At 45.5% G+C, this 12,566-nt stretch overlaps 1 protein-coding gene across 4 annotated transcripts in view; it reads right to left on the bottom strand.

Moving 5' to 3' along the window:
• LOC114029525 (tumor protein p73) overlaps window positions 1-12,566 on the bottom strand; it is a 208,105-nt gene that overhangs the window by 142,554 nt on the left and 52,985 nt on the right. For 3 of the 4 annotated variants that reach the window (XM_027844004.1, XM_027844003.1, XM_027844005.1), the window contains exons 2-3: window positions 5,859-5,954; window positions 4,563-4,686 (exon numbers count right to left, since the gene is read on the bottom strand). In XM_027844004.1, coding sequence (XP_027699805.1) covers window positions 4,563-4,686; window positions 5,859-5,923 — 189 coding nt within the window. In that variant the 5' untranslated portion in view covers window positions 5,924-5,954. Of the gene's footprint in view, window positions 1-1,482; window positions 1,550-4,562; window positions 4,687-5,858; window positions 5,955-12,566 lie in introns of those variants that run through there. The other variant, XM_027844006.1, reaches the window with a different exon arrangement.

Consider the following 12,566-nt stretch of genomic DNA (forward strand, 5'->3'; position numbering starts at 1 on the left):
AGAAAAAGAAAGAAAGAGAAAGAGAAGGAAGGAAAGGAAGAAAGAAAGAACAAGAGAGAGAAGAAGGAAGGAAAAAAGGATGGGAGGAAGGAAGGGAGAAAGAAAAAGGAAGGAAGGACAAGAAAGAGGAAGGAAGGATGGGGGAAAGAGAGAAGGAAGGAAGGAAAGGAAGAAAGAAAGAATGAGAGAAAAAGGAAGGAAGAAAGGAAGGATGGGAGAAAGAAAGTTAATATTTTCAAGTAAGCAGAAGAAAACAGAAGGAAGGCCAGAAAGAATGGCAGACAAATAGGACAGCTTTGAAAATTCCATACAAAATGTTCTATTTTTAAAAGAAAAGCCAGCTGTATCTAACAGAGATCTACAGTTTCAGTTACAATCTTCTGTTTCTGGATGTTTGTTAAGTTCAGAATAATAAACTTTAAAAAAAAGAAAGAAGAGCTGGCCCAAGCACAGAGACATTTCGGTGACTTACTCAGGCCACACAGGCTGGAGGGGTCAGAGGGGGACTTGAGCTCAAGTCTTCACCTCAAGGCTTCCTCACTATCCGCTACTTGGAGGCCGCTACCAATCAGACCTACCTGAAACTTCTCTTCTTGTGGCTAAGTACCCCCCATTCCTTCACCTAATCCTTATATAGTGTGAACATCAGGCCTTAGTCTCTACAGACTTAACTTCGGGTAATGATTTTTTCCACTTAGCAAGAGTCAGGGTTGTGCTGGTAAATGTTTAACAACCAGCTCTCTGAAAAGTCCACACTTTTATGTTTACTCTGTATTATTATTTTTCTCTATCACTTTCTTAAGTCTAGACCATCATAAAACAATAAATCAGGCTCTGATTTATATAACATTTGCTGATTTCTGAGTTAATTGTTCACACTGAAGATTTAACAATCAGCTCAGTTTGAGCAGTCTCCAGCACACCTTTGCTAGAGGCAATCTATTGCTGCACCTCTACACAAATACTTTCCGACTGAATAGGACCCAACCAAAATCTTTTGAGAACTCCAGGGCACCACCGTATCACAGCATGACCACTGTCCCTGTGGCGCAATGGGAAGAGGGCTGGATTTCAAGGCAGAGGACCCGGATTCAAATCCTCGCCCTGCCTTTTACTGTCTGCGTGACCTCTACACATTGCTCATCTGTAAGATGAGGAGAATGGAGGAGGTCCTCTTAGCTCTAGGCTATGATTCTGTGGACGTGTAAACAATGGAAGTCCTTCTTCATAGTATGACAGAAGGTCACCCGGTCATCTCTGGAGCTGGCACAGACCTTAGATGCCTCTAGCCCGACCCTCTCATTATACAGATGGAGAAACTGAGCCCCATGGGAGGTTGAGTGACTCAGAATGACAGTCTGTGTGTGTAATACTCTATGCCGTGACCAGCACAGACTACCCACGATGTCCATGGGTCCTCCATTCATCATTCAGCCACCCCATCCCCTTCCCCCCATCTCCCCAGTCCAAACCGCTACTCACTGTCTCCTGCTTCCCTGTGGGGTCTCAAGGCCATTTCCACCTTCTCATCTCTTTCTGCCCTCTTCCCTGGACTTTGCCCTTTGCTCTGGCCCATTATCACCAAGCTAACCCTCTGACTAACCCTTTCCCCAGGCCCAGCCCTCTTCACCCCTCCCCGAACCCCCAAGTTTGAGCCAGCAATTTATGCCGGGAATTCCCACTGCTATTCAGTGTGCTATGCATGTAAATATCTCATAAATGGCTTTTTACTATGAGGCATGTTTATACCTGAACAAATTATACTCTATTTTTGTTTGGAAAGGTGTAGGGCTCCACCTTCATTATAGCATGGGGCCCAGTAAGCTACATGCCCGAGCAAGTAAGAAAGCGCTCTTCGTATCCTGGCCTGAACCTGACTCACCAGGCTTAGAACAGATTCCTTCCACTCCAGCTGGGGTCAGGGTGGGAGTGGGGGTGAGGAGGGGAGGGGAGAGAAGAGGGAGCCAGCACGCACACCAGCCCATATGGAAATAAGGCTCTGCACTCCCCTCATCCCCAAGGCAAGGTCTGAATTCTCCGGGCCTCCAATGAGGCCTTCATTTCTCCCAAGGGACTGGTCAGGCAGCTGAACAGTGACCATGTTCCATGACAGGCCCAGAGATGGTGTCCCTGGTTCCATGCCCATCTTACTTTTTCCTGCTCGCTAAGACTCCTATTGAGTTATGAGGAGGCAGATTTCAGCTCAGCATAGTAAGGGACTTTCTAACAATCTGAGCTGTCCAGCAATGGTACAGGCTTCCCTCTCAGATAATGAGCTCCCCACCATTGAGGGTCCAAACACAGGAACGTTTGACCATCTGTCCAGAGGTTCTACAGAAGAGATAATAATAATAATAATAATAAACATAATAAACATCGTTTTATGCTGCATTATCTGGGGTAGGAAGATGGACTAAATAACCTCTAGGGTCCCTTCCAACCCCAAGATTCTCTGAGACAACGAGTTGCTCTAATGTAGGGTCTTCGATGTCCACAAGAGTCTAGGAAGTGTGGCCTTAAAAGTAGACAGAGTATGGATCACAGACACAGAACTGAAAGAGACCTCAGAAGCCATCTAGCCCAATACCATCATTTTACAGGGGAGGAAACTGAGACCCAAGGTGGTTAAGTGACTTGCCCAAGATCATACAGCATGAGGTATATTGGGCAAGCCCTCCTTTCTCCAAATCACCTCTTGGTATAATTCAGACTCAACGTGTTCAAAAGAGAATTCATTTTCTTCCTCCCTAAATATATCTTATCCACAAATTTTCCTCTTTCTGTTAAAGGTACTACTACCTTTCCCATTACGCAGGCCCACAACCTTGAAGCCATCTTTGATTGTTCCTTCTCCTTCTCCCACCTCGTTGCCAATTGGGTGTTGAGCTTTTTCAATTACAGCTGCTTACCACCTCTTGGGACCCTCCCTCACACTTTCACCACCTCTCCTCTCTCCTAGTCTATTTCAATAGCCTCCTAATTGGGTGCCTTCCTTCTATGTTCTGCCCTCTCCAGCCCATCTTTCACATGGATATCAAACTTAGGTTCCTGTAACACACCTAAGACCTCGCCATTTCCTTGTTCAAAAATCTTCAAAGGCTCCCTATTTTCTCTAGGATAAAATACAGTCTGTAAATGCCTCAGTCTGGCATTTAAAGTCCTCCACAGCCTGGCTCCTATCTACCTTTCCAGATATATTTAATAGAACCCTATCATATAGTCAAAATCCCATCTCCAGTCTCCATGCACACACAGGCTGCCACCACCACCTCTCATGCACATCTTAGAATCCCTAGCTCCTATCTTCTTCTTCTTCTTCCTCCTCCTCCTTTTAAAGGCCAGCTCTCCCTATCCTGAAAGTACAGTGGCCACTCACAGTCAGGATCTCACTATTAATCAGTATGGGAACTTTAACCTGCTCCATTTCCAATCTGGGACAGTTTGCCTTTCCTTAGGCAACCTGTTCACCCCTCCACCCATTGCCATATTGAGTCTGGACTTGGTAGGGACACCGTATTGACTTAGCCCACTGGAGCTCAGAACTCCTAAGCACAAGAGATCCATCAGCCTCAGTCTTCCTGGTGGCAGGGATTAAAGGTATAAGCCACCACACCTGGCTCCTAGCTCCTTTCAAGGTCCAGCTAAGGTATTACCTCCCGTAAGAAGACTTGCCTGATTCCTTCTAAATATTAGTGTTTTCTCTCTCTCCCAATTATCCCATATTTACTTAGCTCTATGCATAGTGTATATCATCCCCAACCTACCAATCAGTAGCAAGTAAGATCCTTTAAGGATGAGAATGATTTATTTTGTTTTGTTTTTGTAGCCCCAGGGCCCATGTGTTATAAATCATAAAAACTTAATAAGTGTTTATTGGAATGGTTTAGATGGTGGAAGATAGTCCACCATTAAAATTCTTTTTCCATTTGGAAAGCTTTTCCATGGCTCTCTATTGAAATGCAAATATTCTATGGGAGGGATAACACCCTAAGTATTAACCATAATTTAACACTCTATCTTGGAGCTCAGAATGAAGCCAGCATTTTGGGTGGGAGCAGCAATGAATGGGCCAAGATGTCAGAAGCAGGAAAGAATGACTAACGTGGAAGGAAGATGCTAGTTTTCCTGCCTTGATCATTCTATGATCAAGCCCAATACCACAGTACCCCAGTAGTCCTGAAATTTGTCCTACAAGCTCATAATCTATAGTCATGCTTGCTTGCCATTAGACAACTGGTTTACTCTATGGCTCAGACACAGAGTGGTCAGGAAGAAAGGGGATGAGAGTCTGAGTTGGTTCCCAGTCCAGACACCCTACATCTTGACATTCCTGCCTAGAAGAGAACCCTAGTCATCCAGAGGTCATTTAGGGAACTTGGATCTGGCCAGCTCCTTTTATGATCCTACCCATTTAAAGGGACATGGGTAGTAGGGGCAATGGGAAAGGGACCAAGCATCCAAGCTGCCATTTCATTAGCTCAATCATGCTACCCTTCCAAGGAAAAACCAACCCTACTATGAGCACTTTGTCTCACCTGCAGAAGTTAAGAGACCTCACTTACCATGACAGACTCATTCATGCTCTGCATGTGGAAGTCATCCATGCTGACCACAGTCCCACCAGCCACCACCTCACTGCCTCCTTGGCTAGACTGGGGGAGATCAAAGTATGTGCTGTCTGGCTCCCTGAGAAAAGATGAGGAAAGCCATTAGCCCTACTTGAACCGCTGGTCTAAATACCCTAACCTACCATTCCAAGGTTAGAGTTAACTGAGAATGGAAAGGAAATGGCATGTTTGGGGGAGGAGAGGAGGGTATAAATCGATCTTGTCACTGTGAAGGACCTGAGAGTATCCTGGCTTCAAACTTTTTCCCATTTACTTTTCTTCCTATGTACTTCTAGACCACCCCTCCCCACCCCTCCTCTCTTCTCCTCACCTTCTGGTCATCTCCTCAGCTCTCCTCTCCTTTCTTTTCTTCCCTCTCTTCTCTTCTTTTTTTATCCTCCTCTCCTCCTCCTCCTCCTCCTCCTCTCTCTCTCTCTCTCTCTCCCTCCCTCGCCCCCTTCCTTTCCTATCCTCTCCTTTCCTCTTGGGCTATCTACACCTCCTGGTTCTCTCCTCATTTCTCCTTTTGACCCTCTCTTCTCCTCTCCTCTTTCCAGTCCTCTCTCATCCTTTCTTCTCATCTCTTTTCCTCTCTCCCCACCACCTGATCCTCTTCTCTTCCCAAACTGAAGAATTTAAGTTTGTGACAGAGGTCATCTGGTACAACCTATATCTGAACAGGAATCCTCTCCCCAGACAAGTGGGTATTCCTCTTCCACTTGAAGACCTTGGGTATGGGGACCTCACTGTCACTCAAGGCATTCTCTTTGGGGACAATTCTAATTGGTAGGAAGTTTTTCCTTATCTGAAGCCAAATTTGGTGTCTCTGTAATTCCCATCCATTACTTCTAGTCCTGCCTGGTAGAACCAAGCAGAGCTAGGTTAATCCTTCTTCTACATGACTCTTCAAAGGCTCCCAGCAGTATTCCAAATGGCTTCTTGGTGCCCCACTCCTTCACCCCACTTTGTTCCCCAGTCATCAAGGTCTTTTCTACATCACCAAGGACGATCAGGAGGGCAATTAGTCTGCTCTGCAGACTACTAGGAAGTACCTACTTTTATATGATACATCCTAAGGAAAGGCCCTGGCATGGGTGCTCCATTTAGCTGCAGCTCCTGCCCACATGTGCCCATCTACCTATAACTGGACACCAGACCTGATGAGATGGTTGAGCCTAGTATGAGCTGAGGAAACAGCTCCCTACTCTTCTACTTCATCTCCCAAGGGTACAGACTAGGAAGGAAACTCACAGAGTACTCCAGAGGTGTTCAAACGTGGTTCCTTCATCTGCTGAGGAAGACTGGGACATCTTCATGGAGGGAGAATCCAGCCAAGGGTAAAACACTCTGGGAAGAGAGAGCACACCCTTGTGAATAAGAAGCCACTTTCCAGCTTCTCCAATTCTTTTCAAATGCATCTGTTTCTAGCCACCACCCACCCCATCCAAAGCCAGCATCTTCACTTTTCATGGGATCACAGATTTAAGAGACTATGAGTCCAACAACCCCATTTTACAGATGAGGAGACTGAGAAGGCTTACATAGCTAGTAAGTGGCTGAGATGGGATAGGAACCACCTCAGGGGTGGGGAACCTGTAGCCTCGAGGCCACATGTGGTCTTTTAGGTCACTGAGTGCAGCCTTTTGACTTGAGTCCAAACTTCACAGAAGGGCTGATGGAAGATAGGATTAATATTCTCCTCATTCTAGGTACTGCTACTCCACCCAACTAGCTATGGCTTGGGTGGGAGATATATAGGTTCTTTGTCTAGATTGCCCAAGGCTGGGGGGTGGCTCTGACCAAGAGTGACGTGGAGTCACTCTTAGCCCCTCACTGGAGTGAGCTCACTTTTCTTCGTAAAGTCCACCTCTCATTAACTCTTAACCAATCAGAGTTGATTGTCTCCCTTTGGAACACTTGTCTTCCAAGGACATAGAAGCCATGAGCCTGCTGCCATGTTTGTCTTTGGTCTAAGAGAAAGATGGCCATCTTGTCATTATTAATAAAATGATTAAATTACCCAGAAATTATACCTCTTGAATTTTTTAAATGCCACAACATTTATAGGAAATTCTTTTTACCCCCCTAAAAGTCAACTGAAGTCTGACTGATATTAATGGGAAACACACCAGTGGGAGCTTGTCAATGAGAGTACCAGAAACCCAGCCCCTCAGGGTTACCTCCTTCTTGGGCCCCTGCAAATCAATTCAAGTATGATTGAAGACGTAGTTCTAGAGAGGGTAGGACATAAACAAACAGATAATATAGGCAAATTAATGGAGAAAGGAGCCCAAAGAGAAATAACTACTGGGGACATTAAGAAGGGTCTCATCAGGGGGTGATGCTTGAGCTGAGCCTTGAAATAAGTCAGGTATTACAAGAAGCAGAGTGGAGGAGGGAGAGCATTCCAAGTATGGAGGACAGCCCACACAAAGGCAGGAAATGTCTTGTCCCAGAAATAACAAATAGGCTTGTTTGGCTAGAATGTAGGGTGCACAAGGGGAAGGGCAGGTAGATTAGAGTCAGATTGTGAAATGTAGGCACAGAAAGGGTCAAGGAACCTTCCACACTGGCATTTGGCCCTCCTCTTTGCATCACCTCAACTCAAAGCTGTATATTTCTTATGTGTTCTTAACCAGTCAATACCTAGAATAAGCTCATAGGTCTAGAACTTGAATTTGAAGGGACCCCCCCCACCACCATCCAGTTCAATCTCGTCATTTTACAGATGAGGAAACTGAGGCCACAGTGACATACAGGGTGGTAAACTTAGAGGTCAAGTCTTAGACTGCCCAAAGACCCACCCACCTCCTTCCTGGGATATGTGGTCTCGGAAACAGATGCCAGTGAACTTACTCATTAAGATGAGATGTGGCCACTTTCTGTGCTTATTACCAAGACTTTAATCAAATCACAAACTGATCTGGCCACCTGGGCCCCTAGAGGTCCTCAGTGTATGAAAGTCAAACTGAGCAGAGCCCCAGCCCTGCCCCACCTACATGCCACACGGCCATGCCAAGCCGGGCAAGCCCAAACCTGCCCAGTGTGGGTCACAGCAGGAATACACAATCTGCCTCATTCTGACTTTCTACATGTAGGGCTGCACGGAGCCTCCAAGGCAGGCACTGAAGGGGCGCACTCCCCCCTGGACCCGGCCCACCCTGGAGAACCCTGGCTACTGGAGATGGCACACAAGACAAGAACTAGGCTGGGAATTAAACAGAAAGAGACACAGGATTGGGCAGGAAGGTAGTGAGACAATGCTTCATGCCTAGAAACCCTTCTGGAAGTGGCCCCTTTATTCACTTATTTGTGCAGTAATTATTTACAATGCCCGCCTTGGAGCCAGGACAACACCTGGATTCAGAGTTGCTCCAGACACATATTAGTTGTGCGGCCCTTGGCAGGTCACTTCTAAGGACTTTATGCAACTCTCTAGAAGGTGCCAATCTGTACTGATGGAGAGAGTTTCCTCGCCTGAGAGTTCTCTATGCCAGCAAAACCATAGGTCTAATTCCTCTCCTTATCTATATAGTATTCTGGGTACTGATGAAAACATAGAACAGTAAAGGTTACGGACCCTGCTTTCCAAGATATTAGATTCTACTTGGGTTGAGATAAGACAGGCAAGGTAGTAAGTATAGTGGAAAGAACATTAGTCCCTGGGATGAAATCCTGGCTCTGATATTTATAAACTGTGGCATGATGGGTAAACCACCCAACATCTCTGATAAGTATCTGTAAAATGAGGTGGTTGCACCAGGTCAGGGGCTCTAAATCTGGAGTCCGTGACCTTGTTCAAAAATATTTTGACAACAGTATTTCAATTTAATTAGTTTCTTTTGTAATTCAATGTATTTTATTTGATGTATTTAAGAACATGATTCTGGAAAAAAAAAAAAAAGAGAGAAGATGACTCTGTGAAGGAACTGGCTAAACCAACTACCCAAGGAGTCCAGGGCACAAACAAGGTGAAGATTCCCTGCACTAGATAATGTCCCTGGAGACTCGATATCCTATAATCCGGATATAAACAAATCAAACAGATAAGCAGCAGGGCACAAGGTTTGTTAAGCTTTCGGCCCTACTGCCCAAACTCCCCCAGCTCAAGCCCCTACAAAGCAAACTGTCCAGCAGGTCTCCCCTATGTTCTGGCTCACTCATCACCCAATGACCTGTTTGCCTACTTCCCTGTGATCCAAGCCACTAGATAAAATGAGCAGTGTGCTGGTTCTGAAACCTAGAGAACCTGGTTCGAATCCCAGCTCCGTCACTGATTAACTGTGTGATTTTGGCCAAGCCACCCAAGTCAGTGGGCCTAGTTTCCTCAATTGTAAAGTGAGCAGTTAGTCAAGACTAGGTAAAGAGGCCATTCGCCGCCTCATTTCTTATTAAGCCTTCATCAATGAACGGGCCTTGCCTCAGTCAAATTGAGACCTGTTAAAGACCTTAGCTTGAAAAAGCCAAGGCTCTCTACTGCATCTTGGGCCATCTCCAGTCATCCTGATCCATATCTTGCCACAGGACCCAGATGGCTCCAGAGGAGAAAGTGAAGCTGGTGACTTTGCACAGCCCTGCGTCACTTAAATCCAATTCACTTGCATGTCATGGCATGACCTTCCTGATGTCATGGTCCTCTTTGAGAATCAAGGACAAACAACAAAAACAGTTGGTCGAGATGGCTTCTAAGGTCCCTTGTAGTTCTAAATCTCTGATCCTAATATACAATAATAATAATAGCTCACATTCCTAGAGTGCTTTAAAGTTTTTGAAATCCTTTACAGCCATTACTGGGTAGCTAGGTAGTGCAGTAAATAAAGCATGTGGCCTGGAGTCAGGAAGACCCAAGTTTAAACCTGGCCTCAGACACTTAGTAGCTGTGTGACCCTGGGCAAGTAATTTAACCTCGTTTGCTTCAGTCTCCTCATCTGTAAAATGAGCTGGAGAAGGAAACGGCCAAACCCCTCCAGTGTCTTTGTCAAGAAAACCCTACATATGGTCACAAAGAGTCGACATAGCAATAGCCATTATCATCTCATTGTTCCTCCCAACCCTGCAGGCGTGCTAGCATCATCACCATCATCATCACCACCACCATCATCATCATCATCATTATCACCATCACCATCACCATCATCATCCTCACCATCACCATCATCATTACCAACACCACCACCACCATCATCTTCACCGTCATCATCATCATCACCACCATCATCATCACCACCATCACCGCCACCATCATCATCATCATCACCATCATCATCATCACCATCATCATCCCCACTTTTTAGATAAACTATAGAAGGTCAAAGTGCATCGAGTCACCCTGTGAGTAAGTATCTGAGGCAGGATGTGAACTCCACTCTTGAAGCTCACTGCCCTACCCACTGTTCCATCCTCTCTCTGGTTAACTATGGACCGAGCTCTACAGCACTAAGTGAGTTCAATGAGAGTCCAGAGAAGGCTGGAGAATTTGAAATACGTTTTACTGAGATATTCTTGTTATTCAGTCTTTTCAGTCATGTCTGATTTGGGGTTTTCTTGGCAAAGATACTGGAGTGGTTTCCATTTCCTTCTCCAGCTCATTTTACGGATGAGGAAACTGAGACAAACAGGGTTAAGTGACTTGCCCAGGGTCACACAGCTAGTACATGTCTGAGGTCAGATTTGGACTCAGGAAGATGAGGTTTCCTGACTTCAGGCTGGGCACTCTATCATATGCACCACCTAACTGCCTTTTTACTGAATTAGAAACACTTAAAGGATGGGTAGAATTTTGGTAGGAAATGGAGTGAGGAGGGACCTTTCCAAGAGGGTTCATAGGATTTAAGGCTTGCTATAGACCCTGCAAGAAAGGTAAGGACTTTAACATGCAGAGCAACAGAACTGGGAGGGTGTTTAGAACATAGGCTATCATAGCTGGGAGGGCCCTTAGAACACAGAATATCAGAGGTAGGAGGGGTCTTAGAACAAAGAATGTCAGAGCTGGGAGTGGCCCTAGAACCCAGAATGTCAGGGCTAGAAGGGCCCTTAGAACAAGGAATGTCAGAGCTGGGAAGGTCCTTAGAACAGAGAATGTCAGAGCTGGGAGGGCCCTTAGAATAAAGAAAGTCAGAGCTGGGAGGGGACTTAGAACAAAGAATATCAGAACTGAGAGGGCCCTAGAACAGGGAAGATTAGAGCTGAAAGGGCTGGGACCTTAGAGATGATCTAGTCTAAACCGCTCATTTTCCAGATAACTACCCTGCAGCCAAAAGGGGTGAAATACCTTGCCCAACAGTCACACAAGTAGTAACTACAAAAGCCAGGATTTGAACCCAAGTCCTTGGACTTCACATTCCATGCTCTTTTCACCCGAATTGACTCTGGGAGAAGGAAACAGAATGAGTAAAGGTTCAAAGATAGGAATGAAGCCTCCTCACAGAGAGTATAGTTTAAGGCCTCCTGCCAGAACCAGACAGGTCAGGACCCTCCGATTTGACAAAAGAGGAAACTAATGCCCAGGCAGAAGAAAGGACTGGCTAAGGTCATAACATAAGTTAGTGGTCAAGTCAGGATTTGACCCCAGGACTCCAGACTCCCAGCCCAAAGCTGTTTCCACTATCACACATTTCCCAGGCATGAAATCCTGGACAGCCCCACAAAGGGCACAAGGTCTGGGACTTTATACCATCTAAATGTCCAAATATGTGACCAGTTTCCCAAAGCCTAGACACTAATATTATGTAAAATAACAACGATGATCATTTTTCTTGATATCTTTTTGTTTTTGTATATTACCCCACCGCATTTCCAATGCCCACCTGGAACCACAGCCCCCTACAGAACACAGATCAACAGCTAAGCAAAAACAACACCTACAATGAACGTAACGCCCCCAACCCCATAGTTCCCTGCCTTTCCAGGGACAGAAGGAAGATGTGTTTCACTATCTGCCTCCAGGACCAAGATTGGTTATTACCATTTCCCTGAATGTGGTTTCATAGCATCGTGGAATTGGGAGACACTTCCAAAGCCATCTCATCAAAGTCACACCTGGATCTGCTCCATCTCCCCACCCCCCACCAGTGAGCTCCCAGCCTTTACTTGAAGGCCTCCATTGAGGGGGATTCCACTCACTGCCTCCCCAGACATCACATTCCACTGAAAGATAGCTCTAATTGTTAGGAAGTTTTTCATTACATCAAGTCTAAACCTGCCTCTCAGTAAGCTTTAGCAATAACTCTCAGCTCTACTGTCTGGGGCCAGGCAGAATAAACCAAAGCCCTCAACCATAAGACCTCATTTTACAGCTAGGAGAACTGAGGCCAGGAGAGGTGGAACTACAGTGGCCCCCTCTTAGCATTCATTCATCTACATCATCGAAGGCAGTGGGTATATTTGTTCTTCCAGATCAGTTTACTCCACTCTGCATCAGTTCATAGAAATCTTTCCTTGTTTTTCTTCTCATTTTTGTCATTCACACTTACTGTGTGATCCGTGGGTAAGTCACTTTACCCTATTTGCCTCAGTTTCCTCATCCAGAAAAATGAGCTGCAGAAGGACATGCCAAACCACTCCAAGAAAATCCCAAATGGGGTCACAAAGAGTCGGACACGACCGAAAAATGACAGAACCACAAACAGCAGTACTATGGCCTCCCAGCCAAGAAGTTCTTCCTCTGACACATATGGTATGACCCTGGGCAAGTCTTTAAGCTCTCAGTGATCTAGGCCACCCTCTAAGGCTATAAGTGATAGAGATAGTGCTGATCAGCATCTAGATGGTAAGCTCCTTGAGGGCAGGGACTATCTTTTGTCTCTTTTTGTATCCTCAGAGCTTAGCACAGTGTAATGCACGCTTAATAAATGTTTATTGATTGATCTATTGATAGAAGAGGGAGGTTTTTCACCTGGGAGTTAGATATACAAAAGAAAGAAAGAAAGAAAGAAAGAAAGAAAGAAAGAAAGAAAGAAA

The sequence above is a fragment of the Vombatus ursinus genome, unplaced genomic scaffold, assembly GCF_900497805.2.
Source record: "Vombatus ursinus unplaced genomic scaffold, bare-nosed wombat genome assembly UNPS02014932.1, whole genome shotgun sequence".
Lineage (NCBI taxonomy): Eukaryota > Metazoa > Chordata > Mammalia > Diprotodontia > Vombatidae > Vombatus > Vombatus ursinus.